At 42.9% G+C, this 16,775-nt stretch overlaps 2 protein-coding genes across 3 annotated transcripts in view; both read right to left on the bottom strand.

Moving 5' to 3' along the window:
• LOC139562826 (DNA damage-binding protein 1-like) overlaps positions 1–687 on the bottom strand; it is a 30,397-nt gene extending 29,710 nt beyond the window's left edge. The window contains exon 1 of the mRNA XM_071380939.1: positions 531–687. Within this exon, the coding sequence (XP_071237040.1) occupies positions 531–591 (61 nt within the window). The 5' untranslated portion in view covers positions 592–687. The remainder of the gene's footprint in view (positions 1–530) is intronic.
• A 1,274-nt stretch (positions 688–1,961) lies between these two features.
• Positions 1,962–16,458, bottom strand: LOC139562825 (transmembrane protein 138-like). Of its 2 annotated transcripts, none has more exons than XM_071380938.1 (5): positions 16,288–16,458; positions 4,665–5,333; positions 4,228–4,399; positions 3,242–3,317; positions 1,962–2,870 (listed from the first exon to the last, which is right to left on the bottom strand). In XM_071380938.1, exons 2-5 carry the CDS (start codon positions 4,856–4,858, stop codon positions 2,752–2,754), a joined length of 561 nt encoding a protein of 186 aa, XP_071237039.1. In that variant the 5' UTR covers positions 4,859–5,333; positions 16,288–16,458; the 3' UTR covers positions 1,962–2,751. The 2 variants fall into 2 exon arrangements, with proteins under 2 accessions (XP_071237039.1, XP_071237038.1); XM_071380937.1 differs by lacking the exon at positions 16,288–16,458 and adding an exon at positions 12,874–13,213.
• Between the last annotated feature and the right edge of the window lie 317 nt (positions 16,459–16,775).

Raw genomic sequence — 16,775 nt, 5'->3', positions numbered from 1 at the left:
AGTAAATTGCCCTACATTCGTAACTATGCAGTGTCCCTGATTGTATAATTTGCCAATTTATTATTTAGGTGGACATATTGACTGGCACTGCAGTGGCCTGTCTGCTACCTGTGTAATTTAGTTACAAACCTGTCTAAGACTCTTAGCAAACTGTTAAACAAGAAGCTAATAACAATCCAATTGACTGACGTTAGGTAGCAAACAAATTGACATCAACAAACAGCTGAAGATAGCTAGCGTTGGCTTCAACACATCCTGGCTGAGCAGGAGTACCCACTGACTCGTGCTATCTTGTGTTCACTTGAATGACAATTGATAAATAGCCATATGATATTAGTCGATGCAAACTCCATGTCCCATACCGTGGATGGTTATTCAAAATTGCTATTTAATGGACTTGATAGACTTGCTGGCAAAACAATATCAAAGGGGGCCTGCAAGTGCCTGTAGCTTGGCTTCTCGCGCGGGAGCTTAACATTTTAGTGGATGAGGTGCGCGAAGCTAACAAGAAACAAGAACAACACATTTACCGGTGATGCAGGCATTGACTGCCGTCGGTTTCTGCGCTGTTACCACGTAATTATACGACATGGCGTTACAAGACAGAATAAAAACACCAGCGAAATTGTATCAGTCCTTCTCAAGTGTTGAAACCATGGATATTAAAATTATTATTAAAAAAAACAAGCGGAAGTGGATTGCTAAAAGCTCTAGATTGATATTTACTTTCACAGCGCCCCATGTGGCTCGGAAGTCGATTTGTCGTTGGTGCGTTTATTTGTATAATACGGTGCACTGTCCATCTGCATTGGACATAAGAGGGTTCCATAACTTCAATTATTTGGCTTACCCCGCTGTAATATGACGTTTTTTCACATCAGTCTTTAAATTGTCAACCTCAGCAGCAGAGAGCCAAGTGACTGAGGAGGACTAGAGATCTTTCAGAGCCATGGCATTGTTGCTCACGGTTGATCAAGCAAAATGCCCCTGTAAGAGACACTTAATCTACTTACTGTATCAATCCAAATCGATAATGGTCAAAGTGGCAGGCATTCTAGTACTGTGTGTGTGTGCACACCCAGTTAGGTTAACATAGGACTGACACCAGAGATGGTAGAGAAAGCGAGACACCTGCCTCAATTATTTGGGGGACGGGCCACTCCGGTCTACTTATTGTTCCCGCCCCACGGATGGGGTGCCAGAAGCGAGACATTTCCCTTGCAAATTTTTTCTAGTCAGGGTGTATGGGGAGAGCGGGGAGAGGACAATAAGTAGACCAGAGCCATTGGTCTCACACGGGAAAGCATACTCACGCGAGAGAGGGAACACCCACTTACACAGAAAGGAACATTGACCATTTTTTCCAATGGTAAACTGCCTGAGTAAGACATCTTGGTTCATCCACCATCCTTGCTGACACCTTCGTAAACACATGGCCTGAGGTGACATCACTGCTGTCAAAAACACTGGCCTGTGGACTATAGGCTAAAGACTAAATCCCTGATTAATCCCAGGTATAAAAATAGATCCCTGTCTGTGGCTTCTTGAAAGCAAGCATGCGTACTGTGTATTGGTGTGTATTTTTACTGTCGAGCACTATTTATGGGGTGGGTTAGGAGAGATGTGGTGATAAATTGACTGACACATCCAGTTTTACCTTCAGTAATATATAGACTGACGTAGGTCTTTAGTCCCCTATTCTGAGACATATTGTATCTGACCAGCATACATTCTATTCACCCAAATTGTTTTGGGAGATTTTGCATGCATATGACTGTTTAACGGTTTGTCTTTTTCCATCTGTTAATCCAGTGGGTTTACGTCAATGCAATGACTGCATAGGGTCATAAGAAAAAGGTAAGCTCAGTCACAATGCTGAGAGCTTGTGACGTAAATTGATGTGTCACATAAATGTGTGCTTATGCTGAGCGCATGTGTGTGCATACCGAGCACAGACACGGTTTATCAGTGTATGTACTGTCTGGGTTTTGTTTAATACATTTGTACAAAAAGCAGGGAAAGAAGTAAGCATTTTAAAACACATAAAACATTATTGGTTTTTCTTTTCCAGTCATCTTCACAAGAAAATCTGGCACACAAACTCACAAATCATCCCACATGAAAAACAACACATAATAATTACATTGATAGATGACACAGACAAACCTAGTTTCAAAGTGTGAAAAGAATACAACTTGTTGTGTCAATGTCACATCAAACTATGAGTTCCCACATGTTAGCATCAAAGTCATCTTGGTATAACATTCTGTCCATTAATCAAGGCCCTAAACCAGTTTGCCTGTACATCTGGCTTGATCTGTAAAGTGGCTTGCTGTATCCAAGCAGAATCAAATTTTTGACCCTCCTTGTTAAAGTTGTCCCATGTCTGATAGAGCACAGAGGTCTTCCCTCTGGTTTTCCCCTCCATATTAGCTCAGGCCTGTGCACTGAAGCGTCTATTTCAGCTCTGCACGCACTGTAGCAGTGTCTCTCTGTGTCCTGTAGCAGTGTCTCTCTGTGTCCTGTAGCAGTGTCTCTCTGTGTCCTGTAGCAGTGCCTCTCTGTGTCCTGTAGCAGTGCCTCTCTGTGTCCTGTAGCAGTGCCTCTCTGTGTCCTGTAGCAGTGCCTCTCTGTGTCCTGTAGCAGTGCCTCTCTGTGTCCTGTAGCAGTGCCTCTCTGTGTCCGCGGGACGGGGAGGGGTTTATTTTGGATCTGTCCATACCAGTTTCATGTCCACACACTGCTCTTTGCTCACTGGCGGGCCCTGGCATTGGCAAAGGCGTCTCTGAGCCAAGGCGAGTCTTCATAGAGCCGAGGGTCACCCAGGTACTCTGTGGTGCGCTTGTAGAAGTAGTAGTACAACACGGACGCTGCACACAAACACACATTACACGCCAATGAAATACTGAAGTCATTTGGTTTTGAAACAGAAAAGACAACAAACAATAAATCCTCTTAACCAATTAGGAGATAAAGGGAATGAAAATCAGACCCATATGGCACTCAAGGGTCAACTTGGTACCTATCTACTACGCTATATCAATAAACAGTATGAGAGCTGGGTGTGCGTGTGTTTGTGCATGGCTGATGTAGTACTACCCATCTTCAATAAGTATTTGCCATGTAGCACTGATCTCTACCTTATTTGATTCAATGAAGGCACCCAAGATGGATTGCGTTTCAGGCCTAAAAGGTTTCCTAAAATGCGTTTCAGTAAGTGTGTGATCAAAGACAGCCTCACCTATTCTTTGGAAGACAAAAAGCACTTGGAGACCATCAGTCCACACATAGCGGTTTGATTTTAGCCAGCGTAGATTCTGCAGAGATAGACACAACCCAATACACCATACAGTTTGAGGGATAGCATTCTTTCACTAAAACATATAATAAACCATAATTTGATAGTAAATTACAATACACGTGTAATAAACGATTCTGAGGCCTACAGAAAACGTGAAGCCATTAAGCTCGTCAAGGACTCTGGTCAACTGAGCCACGGACTATTCACTCTATTACCACCTGGCAAGCGGTATCGGAGCATCGGGTCTCAGAACAACAGGCTTTGAGACAGCTACTACCACCAGGCCATCAGACTGCTGAACAGCTAATCCTAGCTGTCTGCCTGCACAGACCTGCACCTTAGAGACTATTTTCACCTCAAAGATGATCTGCACTTTAGAGATTATTTGCACTGATTACCCACACATCCAACCCACACAAACACATCCATAGACACACACACAAGCACCCACTTGACATTTGTACATTTGAGTCATTTAGCAGACACTCTTATCCAGAGTGACATACAGTTAGTGATGGTGGGACAATCACATATCTCAGTCATATCTCAATCATAGTAAATATATTTTACCTCAATAAAGTAGCTAATCACAAAGTCGGTGCTAGTAGGGGGGGAAGAAAGTCAAGTACAAGTGCAACACACAGTCAACGCTGCTGTTCTATTAAATACTATTTATTCCACTGCTAGACCAAGTCCCTCACTGCCCACTTCATATTTGTAAATGCAGTGTAAATACAGTCCATTATTACTATGCATATTATCTCTCTTACTTGTTATTTTTGACTTGACTCTTTTTGTTGTTGATATTGACTAATGTACTGCATTGAGGGAGCTAACACATAATCATTTCGCTGCACCTTTCATACCTGCTGTAAACTGTGTATGTGACGAATAAACTTAGATTTTAAGTGACACACACAGCGTACCATGATCCAGGAGTGTAGGGAGATGCTGAGGGTCAGGTAGAGGGCAGAGAGCAGCAGCAGGGCCCTGAAGCGCTCCAGCAGCAAGGACACCAGGCCCACCTGGAACACGTAGGTGTTGAACAGCATCAGCAGAATGATGATCAGGTTAAACAGGATGGCTATGTCCTGGATACTGAGAGAGAGAGAGAGAGAGAGAGAGAGAGAGAGAGAGAGAGAGAAGCTTCCATTTAGTTACAGTTACGTTAAACGAATGAAGACACACAAATGAACACGCGCACACACTGTGCTGAGGGACCAGAGTTGAGAAACACTGCTTTTTACATTGTGTCAATCCCCCTTTTCTCCCACCCTTTCTACCTCTTAAATGAAGAAGCTTTAAATAATGAATTTACATCAGAGTCTACCCCCTGGCTTTCCCATCCTTCCCCGCGTCTTACATGAAGAGCACCAGCTGGACGACGGGCGCGGCCCTCAGCAGCTCGCTGAAGGAGTTGACGAACAGGTCAAAGGTCAACAGGCTCAGCTGGATCAGTAGCACCAGGGAGTAGTTGTTGGTCTGCAGCATCTCCGGGCCGAAGGCTGGGCGCCCGGGCTGTGTGTGGCTCCGAGCAGGATCCAAGGTGGCGAACATTCACACACACATGCAGACAGGGTAACATACACACTAACTATACAGACACAGGTGCACACATGCAGAAGTGCCAGCTGCCAGCTGCCGGCTTGAGCCTCTCCACGGCAGCTTGATGTGTCCAATATATCTATTTATGTAGAGCAGATGGCGGTGCAGTGTGTTTGTTGTTCCTAATTAAGGACTATTCCACTGACTGAGGAGCTCGGAGGCCTGCTGTCGGCCAGAGACATTGGAAGAGCTCTCTGAAAATGCTATTGTTAGCTATCAGCATGTTGAAAGTGGAGAGGGTCTTTCCAGCCCAAAAGAATAGTTCCAGCCCACAGTAAAATCGTTGTAGCACACAGTTCCTTATGGCATGGTGTTAGCTTTGAACACCTACAGGCAAAGGCGACAGCCGCTTTCCAATAGGGTGTTCTACCCGCATCACCTTTCTACTGGCTGTAAATCCATTCCCCAGCTATATTCAACAGAGACTCTGTAGTAGAGAAAAACAGAGTGAGCAGAGAGTAAACAATATACAGTGGTAAAAAAATAAATCATCAGTAATACCTTAAACAGCAGAATGAAATTATACAGGTAGAGTTTTTATATATAGTCATACTCTATAGAGAAAGGAAATCTATCCTCCTTCCCAGATGTTTTTTGTGGAAATAGTGTGAGAAGAAGACAAGTGAGTGTAGTCAGCTCAGCTATCCCCACTGAGACCGTGTCTGTGCTTCGATCAAGGTTGGACAAACCTAAACATGGCGGTGTTCGCCTTAGCAATCTCACTGGAATAAAGACCTCCTCCATTCCTGCCATTATTGAAAGAGATTGTGATACTTCACATCTCAAAATAGGGCTACTTAATTTTAGATCCCTCACTTCCAAGGCAGTTATAGTCAATGAGCTAATCACTGATCATAATCTTGATGTGATTGGCCTGACTGAAACATGGCTTAAGTCTGATGACTTTACTGTGTTAAATGAGGCCTCACCTCCTGGTTATATTAGTGACCATATCCCCCGCGCATCCCGTAAAGGCGGAGGTGTTGCTAACATTTACAATAACACTTCTTTTTTTTTTAAATGTAAAAAATACGTTTTCGTCTTTTGAGCTTCTAGTCAGGAAATCTATGCAGCCTATTCAATCACTTATTATAGCTACTGTTTACAGGCCTCCTGGGTCATATACAGCGTTCCTCACTGAGTTCCTATCTCATTCCTATACATTTTTGGTGACGTTAATATTCACATGGAAAAGTCCACAGACCCACTCCAAAAGGCTTTCGGAGCCATCATCGACTCAGTGGGTTTTGTCCAACATGTCTCCGGACCTACTCACTGCCACAGTCATACTCTGGACCTAGTTATGTCCCGTGGAATAAATGTTGTGGATCTTAATGTTTTTCCTCATAATCCTGGACTATCGGATTACCATTTTATTACGTTTGCAATCGCAACAAATAATGTGCTCTGACCCAAACCAAGGATCATCAAAAGTCATGCTATGGGCCTCCCGGGTGGCGCAGTGGTCTAGGGCACTGCATCGCAGCGCTAGCTGTGCCACCAGAGTCTCTGGGTTCGCGCCCAGGCTCTGTCGCAGCCGGCCGCGACCGGGAGGTCCATGGGGCGACGCACAATTGACCTAGCGTCGTCCGGGTTAGGGAGGGTTTGGCCGGTAGGGATATCCTTGTCTCATCGCGCTCCAGCGACTCCTGTGGCGGGCCGGGCGCAGTGCGCGCTAACCAAGGGGGGGCGGGTGCACGGTGTTTCCTCCGACACATTGGTGCGGCTGGCTTCCGGGTTGGAGGCGCGCTGTGTTAAGAAGCAGTGCGGCTTGGTTGGATTGTGCTTCGGAGGACGCATGACTTTCGACCTTCGTCTCTCCCGAGCCCGTACGGGAGTTGTAGCGATGAGACAAGATAGTAATTACTAGCGATTGGATACCACGAAAATTGGGGAGAAAATAAATAAGTTGTGCTATAAATTCTCGGACAACCCAAAGATTCCTAGATTCCCTTCCAGACTCCCTCCACCTACCTAAGGACGTCAGAGTACAAAACTAAGTTAACCACCTAACTGAGGAACTCAATTTAACCTTGCCATAAGAAACTAGCTCCCTGGTATACAGAAAATACCCGAGCTCTGAAGCAAGCATCCAGAAAATTGGAACCGAAATGACGCTACACCAAACGGGAAGTCTTCCGACTAGCTTGGAAAGACAGTACTGTGCAGTATCGAAGATCCCTCACTGCTGCTCGATCATCCTATTTTTCCAACTTAAATCGAGGAAAATAAGAACAATCCCAAATTTATTTTTGATACTGTCGCAATGCTAACTAAAAGCAAGCCTTCCCCAAGAGAGGATGGCTTTCACTTCACCAGTGATAAATTCATGAACTTCTTTGAGAAAAAGATCACGATCATTAGAAAGCAAATTACGGAATCCTCTTTAAATCTGCGTATTCCTCCAAAGCTCAGTTGTCCTGAGTCTGCACAACTCTGCCAGGACCTAGGATCAAGGGAGACACTCAAGTGTTTTAGTACTATATCTCTTGACACATTGATGAAAGTAATCATGGCCTCTAAATCTTCAAGCTGCATACTGGACCCTATTCCAACTAAACTACTGAAAGAGCTGCTTCCTGTGCTTGGCCATCCTATGTTGAACATAATAAAACAGCCCTCTATCCACCGGATGTGTACCAAACTCACTAAAAGTGGCAGTAATAAAGCCTCTCTTGAAAAAGCTAAACCTTGACCCAGAAAATATTAAAAACTAATCGGCCTATATCAAATCTCCCATTCCTCTCAAAAATGTTAGAAAAAGCTGTTGCACAGCAACTCACTGCCTTCCCGAAGACAAACAATGTATACGAAACGCTTCAGTCTGGTTTTATACCCCATCATAGCACTGAGACTGCACTTGTGAAGGTGGTAAATTACCTTTTAATGGCGTCAGACCGAGGCTCTGCATCTGTCCTCGTGCTCCTAGACCTTAGTGCTGCTTTTGATACCATCGATCACCACATTCTTTTGTAGAGATTGTTAACACAAATTGGTATACACGGACAAGTTCTGGCCTGGTTTAGATCTTATCTGTCGGAAAGATATCAGTTTGTCTCTGTGGATGGTTTGTCCTCGGACAAATCAACTGTAAATTTCGGTTTTCCTCAAGGCTCCATTTTAGGACCACTACTGTTTTCACTATATATTTTACCTCTTGGTGAAGTGATTCGGAAACATAAATGTTAACTTTCACTGCTATGCGGATGACACACAGTTGTACATTTCGATGAAACATGCTAAAGCCCCCAAATTTCCCTCCCTGGAAGCCTGTGTTTCAGACATAAGGAAGTGGATGTCAGCAAATGTTCTACTTTTAAACTCGGACAAAACAGAGATGCTTGTTCTAGGTCCCAAGAAACAAAGAGATCTTTTGTTGAATCTGACAATTAATCTTGATAGTTGTACAGTCGTCTCAAATAAAACTGTGAAGGACCTCTGCGTTACTCTGGACTCTGATATCTCTTTTGACAAACATATCAAGACTGTTTCAAGGACATCTTTTTTAACATTGCAAAAATCTGAAACTTTCTGTCCAAAAATGACGCAGAAAAATTTATCCATGCATTTATCACTTCTAGGTTAGACTACTGCAATGCTCTACTTTCTGGATACCCGGATAAAGCACTAAATAAACTTCAGTTTAGAATCTTGACTAGAACCCAAAAATTTGATCATATTACTCCAGTGCTAGCTTATCTACACTGGCTTCCTGTTAAGGCAAGGGCTGATTAAGGTTTTACTGCTAACCTACAAAGCATTACATGGGCTTGCTCCTACCTATCTTTCTGATTTGGTCCTGCCATACATACCTACACGTACGCTATGGTCATAATACGCAGGCCTCCTTACTGTCCCTAGAATTTCTAAGCAAACAGCTGGAGGCAGGGGTTTCTCCTATAGAGCTCCATTTTTATGGAATGGTCTGCTTATCCATGTGAGAGACGGAGACTCGGGCTCAACCTTTAAGTCTTTATTGAAGACTCATCTCTTCAGTAGGTCATATGATTGAGTGTAGTCTGGCCCAGGAGTGTGAAGGTGAACGGAAAGGCACTGGAGCAATGAACCGCCCTTGCTGTCTCTGCCTGGCCGGTTCCCCTCTCTCCACTGGGATTCTGCCTCTAACCCTATTACAGGGGCTGAGTCACTGGCTTACTGGTGCTATTCTATGCTGTCCCAAGGAGGGGTGCGTCACTTGAGTGGGTTAAGTCACTGACGTGATCTTCCTGTCCGGGTTGGCGCCCCCCCTTGGGTTGTGCTGTGGCGTAGATCTTCGTGGGCTATACTCGGCCTTGTCTCAGGATGGTAAGTTGGTGGTTGAAGATATCCCTCTAGTGGTGTGGGGTCTGTGCTTTGGCAAAGTGGGTGGTGTTATATCCTCCTTGCTGTCTCCAGTCCACCTGGCCGTACTGCTGCTCCAGTTTAAACTGTTCTGCCTGCGGCTATGGAACCCTGACCTGTTCACCGGACGTGCTACCTGTCCCAGACCTGCTGTTTTCAACACTCTAGAGACAGCAGGAGCGGTAGAGATACTCTGAATGATCGGCTATGAAAAGCCAACTGACATTTACTCCTGAGGCACCCTCGACAATCACTGTGATTATTATTATTTGACCCTGCTGGTCATCTATGAACATTTGAACATCTTGGCCATGTTCTGTTATAATCTCCACCCGGCACAGCCAGAAGGACTGGCCACCCCTCATAGCCTGGTTTCTTCCTAGGTTATGGCCTTTCTATGGAGTTTTTCCTAGCCACCATGCTTCTACACATGCATTGCTTGCTGTTTCGGGTTTTAGGCTGGGTTTCTGTACAGCACTTTGTGACATCAGCTTATGTAAGAAGGGCTTTATAAATAAATTTGATTGATGAGAGGGATTAATAGTCTTGGTTGATCCAACTTTGTTTTTACATATTGTAGTGTTACACAAGGTCACTGGAGGGGAAAGACTGTTACATAGACAGGCAGGCAGTCAGGAAGGCAAGCAGGCAAATGACAGGTGTAACCCACTGAGTGGCGTAATCTTCACTGTCTGAACTATTCCCCTTCTTTACGGTGCGTAGGTCTGTTTCCCAAACACAAAAACACACGCACACAAAGGGTTACTCAAAATACTTGATATGACTATGTTCAGTTGCGGATTTAGGTATAGACAACATGGGCAGCCGCCTAGGGCAGCATCTTGCCAGGGGTGGCAAGATGCCAGGTTGACCTCAGGTTTCCCCACTGGAAGCCCGAGATAGGTGGAGCGGGTAATCTATCAAATAGCGCACCTCTAACTTTGTACAGTACTAATGCAATTAGTCAAATCCGTTACACTCCGAAATGCTACCAAATAAACCAGGTTCTCTTCTTTATAAGTGTGTTATTCTATTTGTGTATTTGTGTGATATAGGATTTGTGAAATTTAGTTTTATTTGTGTTTTGTTAGCAATAGGGTAATAGTGTAATAGTTCAATTAGCTTTTTTATTTGTATTTATATACTACAATTTGTTTATATTTGTCTTTGTTACTTTTTGAAATTTATGAGTCTTATTTTTGTATATATTTTTATGTTTATATAGTTTTAAAATGTTATGATTATTTATTTGTATTGGCCCAAATGTCTGAATAAAAATGACAGTTAGTGCAGAATGGTGCTGAAGGGGGGGTTCGCCCAGGGAACCATACAGGCTAGAACCGCCACTGACTATGATGCATGTTGAGTGGTTCAATCATACGCATCTTAAATCAGTCTGTTTTTAATTTCCCAAAATATGAATACCCTAAACTGGCCTAAATGTGACATGACATGTGTGGATGTAGAGCTATAAGGCCATGCCTAGACTTGACAATTCATGCAGCTTTAGTATTCTGATCATAGCGCTCTGATCACGGAATTCCGAACGCGTCATGCATCTACACCTATATTTAAAATGTGTCTACCGCATCCGGATTCCCTTTTCCCGCACTATTTTCAAATGCCAGTATGCATTCTACAAATGGTGGAATAGGCTAAATATGATAACACAACAACTGATGGCAGTAGCTACCTACTGTAGCTAAATAGCCAGCTAACCTCTGTAGCTAGCTAGCAAGCTAGCAATTCTAAAGGGATCGCAACAGGTTAGCATAACTCTAGCCAAACAAAACAGGTTTTTTTTCTAAATATTTGCTAGCATTTATGAGGCCAGCAAACACATTCCTCACACGCTAGGAACGTTTTTCCCAGAGAGATTAGTTGGCTAGTTGGCTACAGTATTTAGCAGTACCTATCAGTTGATGTTGTGTTATTATTATATTTGGCCTATTCCACCGATGACGTCGCCCACTGTATGCGCTTCCGATAGTCTGGATGCAATCAGGCTGAGGAGAAATCCGCACACAATGCGTCTCTGACCAACTCCAGAAGTGGTCAGCCAGATCTGAACACAATCAGACCACAAAGCGACTTTCAGACCTGTCTTTTCAATGCAATCATCATATTCTAATAGCAGATGTCACATGTAAGTGTCAAGTGTAAACACGTGAGATACAAAAATGCAAATACTTTATGTTGACGATTTGGCCCTAAATATTCCATGGCTGACAAGATACAAATAACAAGAACTGGCATCATATTTGGGTCTAAATTATGCTGTATTTCCGTAGGTGTGTACAATACTTTAGGTGTGCCTGATTAGGCTTTCCAGGCACAATAGCACCCATGGGATAGTTCTAAAAGTGCAAACCCTCCCCATCCGACACTGACACCAGGTGAGCTAAACCAAGTGCACCTAAAGTAACTGAAAAAAAAACAACAAATAGAATTGACCGAGGTCTGACTGGCACTGTCTGCCTAAACTAAGATCACTTCTTAACAGGGTTGGTTTAGGCACCACATACTGTAACGTAATTAGTTAAAGTAAACTGGCCCGTCTCGACACAATTAACAAGACCTGACCTTTTGCACCTTGTAAAAGTCACTTGTCTGGTCGGAGTGGCACAATGGCAACCTCACCGCCGCTGTCACCCGCTGGGTGTGTTTCACACAGGTGAAAGGATTATGACTGTGTGTTATGCTGCCCAATGCCATGCTCACAGAAGTAAGGACAGAAGATAGGTTTTCTCCACCATATTTCTTACACCAGTTTTCCTTCAAAATCCATTAAAGGGTTAACTAATGTATAGGTCAATGGGGTCATGGTTATGTTTAGGCTTCTCTGGAGTGGCCTAAGCTAGGTCAATGGTTTTAATCCAGTAGGCCATGCTATAGCATAAAGCAGACCATCTCTGAGTCCCAATGATCTTCAGAACTTGATCACTTCTGTTAACCTTTCTAGGACACACGTTCCGCTAGCGGAACCCCTCGACAACATTCCGCTGAAAAGGCAGCGCGGGAAATTCAAAAATATTTTTCCGAAATATGGAACTTTCACACATTAACAAGTCCAATACAGCAAATGAAAGATAAACATCTTGTTAATCTACCCATCGTGACCGATTTAAAAAATGCTTTACAGCGAAAACACAGCCTATGATTATGTTAGATCACCGCCAAGTCCAAGAAACACACAGCCATTTTCCCAGCCAAAGATAGGAGTTAAAATGTGCAACACAATGATGATGTTGGCATATGACCTCTTACTTTACATAGTCATGACATTCAGTACAATGATACCTACAGTTTTGCTCTTTAACTAGGATTTACGCTGTAGTCTTGCATTCACTCTGCCTGGGAATCAAGGCTTCAAGTGCTGTGGCCTCCAAGAGTAATAATAATGACCACACCGGGCTATTATCTGGTCTGAGTCCTATCCATCACAGATTGACTGCTTGGCATAAATTGTGATTTAAATTGGTATGGTGCTGGCAGCAGTGGGACCAAGTTGTGTGGTGGATTTTGGAGAGAAAAAGTACCAGCATATTCACAAACAACACTGAAAAAATATATAAATATAAATGCATGAGCTGAAATAAAAGATCCCAGAAATGTTTCATACTCACAAAAAGCTTATTTCTCTCAAATGTTTGAAATTTGCTTACATCCCTGTTTGTGATCATTTCTTCTTTGCCAAGATAATCCATTCACCTGACAGGTGTGGTATATCAAGAAGCTAATTAAACAGCAATATCAATATCACCTTGTGCAGGAGACAATAAAATGCCACTCTAAAATGTGCAGTTTTGTCACACAACGCCACAGATGTCTCAAGTTGAGGGAGCATGCAATTGGCATGCTGACTGAAGGAATATTCACCAGAGCTGTTTCCAGCCACTTTGCACAGCCATTGAAGAGGAGTGGGTCAACATTCCACAGGCCACAATCAACAGCCTGATCAACTCTATGCGAAAGAGATGTGTCGTGCTACTTGAGGCACGCCAGCTACTGACTGGTTAACTGATGCACTTCCCTACTTTTTTTTTTAAGGTATCTGTGACCAACAGATGCATATCTGTTTTCCCAGTCATGTGAAATCCATAGACTAAGGCATAAGGAATTTATTTCAATTGACTGATTTCCTTATATGAACTATAACTCAGTGAAATCTTTGAAATTGCTGCGTTTATATTTTTGTTCAGTTTAATAAGCCATTTCAGCATGGTTTACATTTTTTTACATTTACATTTTAGTAATTTAGCAGACGCTCTTATCCAGAGCGACTTACAGTAGAGTGCATACATTTTATTACATTTTTTTATTTTTTTACATACTGAGACAAGGATATCCCTACCGGCCAAACCCTCCCTAACCCGGACGACGCTATGCCAATTGTGCGTCGCCCCACGGACCTCCCGGTTGCGGCCGGCTGCGACAGAGCCTGGGCGTGAACCCAGAGACTCTGGTGGCGCAGATGCAGTGCTAGCTGCGCCACCCTAGACCACTGCGCCACCCGGGAGGTATACCATGCCTATAACTTCACTCTACAATTGTCACTGACGCTTCATGACCACTAACTCTATTGCCTCGATCAGACCAACAGCGTCGTTGCATCAATGCTGCGAAAAATTAATTTGTAAATTTGTAATCCAACTTTTACTGGATATGTATGCAGCAGACGTTCAACGTTCCCCTTTTGCTACTACTTCTGTCAAATCTACACATACAATTTGATGAATCCGTTGGATATATCCAACGTATGCACCACACAGAACACAGAACGATGCAATGAAATGCTGCAAGGGCAAACACAGCGTTCCATTGAAAATGAATATACTTCTGATATACCAAAACGCAAATACACTGTTACGCAATGCCTGGATTTGAACCTTTATTTATAGCTTTTCATGAAACTGTCTCGTATTCTTTTCAGACAATTGCTTTCGTTTTGTGGTGTAATTCTAATTTCTGGATACGGCTTAAAATACAGGATAACATTTTGCTATATCACATGATCGCGCAAAACACAGGGCCCTAGTCATATCATTCTTGGCCAGTCAAAAGCTGTGTTTACACAGGCAGCACAATTCTGATCTTTTTCCCAATTAGTGGCAAAATATCCAATCTGATGGGACAAAAGACCAATTAAGTAGCACAAGATCAGAATTAGGCTACCTGTGTAAACAAAGCCTAGTTGGTCTTTTGTCCAATCACATCAGATCTTTTCAAATCAGATCTTTTTCGGAGCTGATCTGATTGGTCAAAAGACCAATTAGTGAATAAAATATCAGAATTGGGCTGCTTGTGTAAACGCAGAGATGTCTGCTTGTTGAGTAGACAGGCAGCGTCCACTGTCTCATACTGATACAATCAACCAATTATTGAGTGTTGGTGCTACTGCAGCTTGTGACAAAGCCAGGTAGAGTACTATAGTCCTTACACTTGCTGTGATGGCATCCTGTGAGCCAGCCTTCAAAAACTTCCTAATGACTCCAGATGGACTTTAATGACCTGAGATGCAATCGACATATTTATAGCCTCACACTGTGGCAGGTGTGAGGTGGATTAGGACTAGTTTCACACACTGAAGACTCTAGGCCAAGCCTTGCTGGTCTGATGCGCAAACTGTTGCTATAGTTGTTACCTAGTAAACTGACTCACAGTAGCACAGTGACATAGTCTAACTTCCAATAAACTGTGCCCAAGAATAATAATAGGCTGCACTTTGTATCATCATTATAATTTTATACATACGGAAAGTTGACGCCATAAGACAAAGATTGTAATTACATATTTGATGTATTGATTTAATTAATTTTCCCTTCTGATTGGAAGATGAATAGCAACTCTCATTCAAACAACCAAACATTTGACTGTGTAAATAGGGAGCCAAAAGCTGCTGGTTACAAGCCAAAAAACAAGCCATCTAGCCAAGCCACAAGTAAGGTTTACTATTGTCATTGTGCTGTTAAACTATGTCGATGTATACTGAACAAAAATATAAATGCAACATGCAACAATTTCAAAGATTTTACTGAGTAATAGTTCATATAAGGAAATTGAAATAAATAAATTAGGCCCTAATCTATGGATTTCACATGACTGGGTAGGGGTACAGCCATGGGTGGGCCTTGGAGGGCATAGGCCCACCTACTTGGCAGCCATGACCACAGACTGGGGAACAAGGCCCAGGCAACCAGAATTAGTTTTTCCCCACAAAAGGGCTTTATTACAGACAGAAATACTCCCCAAACCTCCCCCTCCTGAGACAATCCCGCAGGTGAAGAAGCCAGATGTGGAGGTCCTGGGCTGGTGTGGTTACATGTGGTCTGCGGTTGTGAGGCCGGTTGGACGTACTGCCAAATTCTCTAAAACGATGTTGGAGGTGGCTTATGGTAGAGAAATTAACATTAAATTCTCTGGCAACAGCTCTGGTGGACATTCCTGCAGTCAGCATGTCAATTGCACACTCCGGCAAAACTTGAGACATCTGTGGGATTGTGTTGTGTGACAAAACTGCACATTAAAAGTGGCCTTTAATTGTCCCCAGCACAAGGTGCACATGTGTAATGATAATGTTGTTTAATCAGCTTCTTGATATGCCACACCTGTCAGGTGAATGGAGGATCTTGGCAAAGGAGAAATGCTCACTAACAGGGATGTAATCAAATTTGTGCACAACATTTTAGAGAAATAAGAGTTTTGTTCATATGGAAAATGTCTGGGATTTTTAATTTCAGCTCATGAAACATGTTGCATTTATATTTTTGTTCGATTTAGTATATTTGAGTTTGTTCGGCCTACAACCTTATATTGACATTGTACCTGATAATGATGTTGTCAAATTTTGCTTTTCGGCTTCTGCCGTGTTTTCAAAGCCTTAGCAACAAAAAGATTGTATGGGCTAGGTAGTTAATCTCCTTAAGAAGCAACCTGACAGCTTGTTGTCGACAGGAAATGGTGAGCAGTAGTGTCAAGTTTAAGATATTCTGAAAAGCACAATATTGAAATTAAAACACATGATAAAATGAAGCTAGTACCTGAAATGTCCCTTTTTGAGATGTTGAAGATTTCTCTACGTGGCGTCTACCCACGCGTAATTCTCTCCAAATTACGCAAACTCTCCCGACCATCCACAACACAGCAGTGCACAGACCATTGGCACATACGCAACCTCCGCGTCTCCCTTGGTGACAGGTTTTTCCCCCGCTACATCCATAATAGAAGGGCGTGAATTTTTGTACTATGGAACAAACCTCTGCAGCCTTTTTCTATTGCAAACATATTGCGCTCCAAATGTAATATGAAAACAGCCTAGGCCCTACTTCAACGACTCTTTTGTATTGCAACAGGAACAATTGGGCTATTATCATTTAATAGATCAAAATTAAAGTAAGATAAATAAAAGGGTATCTTCATGGGGTTTTCAAATGTGATGTGGTATTTGAAGGTCTGTTTGCAAATATCTAAAACGTAATATCCTCACATCTCAGATGACGCTGACAGTAACTTTGAATATATAGCCGGC

Source organism: Salvelinus alpinus, chromosome 33 (genome assembly GCF_045679555.1).
Source record: "Salvelinus alpinus chromosome 33, SLU_Salpinus.1, whole genome shotgun sequence".
In the NCBI taxonomy this organism is placed as follows: Eukaryota; Metazoa; Chordata; class Actinopteri; order Salmoniformes; family Salmonidae; genus Salvelinus; species Salvelinus alpinus.
Note: the sequence above shows the minus strand (reverse complement) of the source record. Positions and strands in the feature narration are given on the sequence as shown.

Coding starts and splice junctions, on each gene's coding strand:
- LOC139562825 (XM_071380938.1), bottom strand. CDS start 4,858: ATGTTCGCCACCTTGGATCCTGCTCGGAGCCACACACAGCCCGGGCGC. Junction 4,400..4,664: donor GTCCAGCTGGTGCTCTTCAT/GTAAGACGCGGG, acceptor TCTCTCTCTCAG/TATCCAGGACATAGCCATCC. Junction 2,871..3,241: donor TTTTGTCTTCCAAAGAATAG/GTGAGGCTGTCT, acceptor GTTTGTGTGCAG/CGTCCGTGTTGTACTACTAC.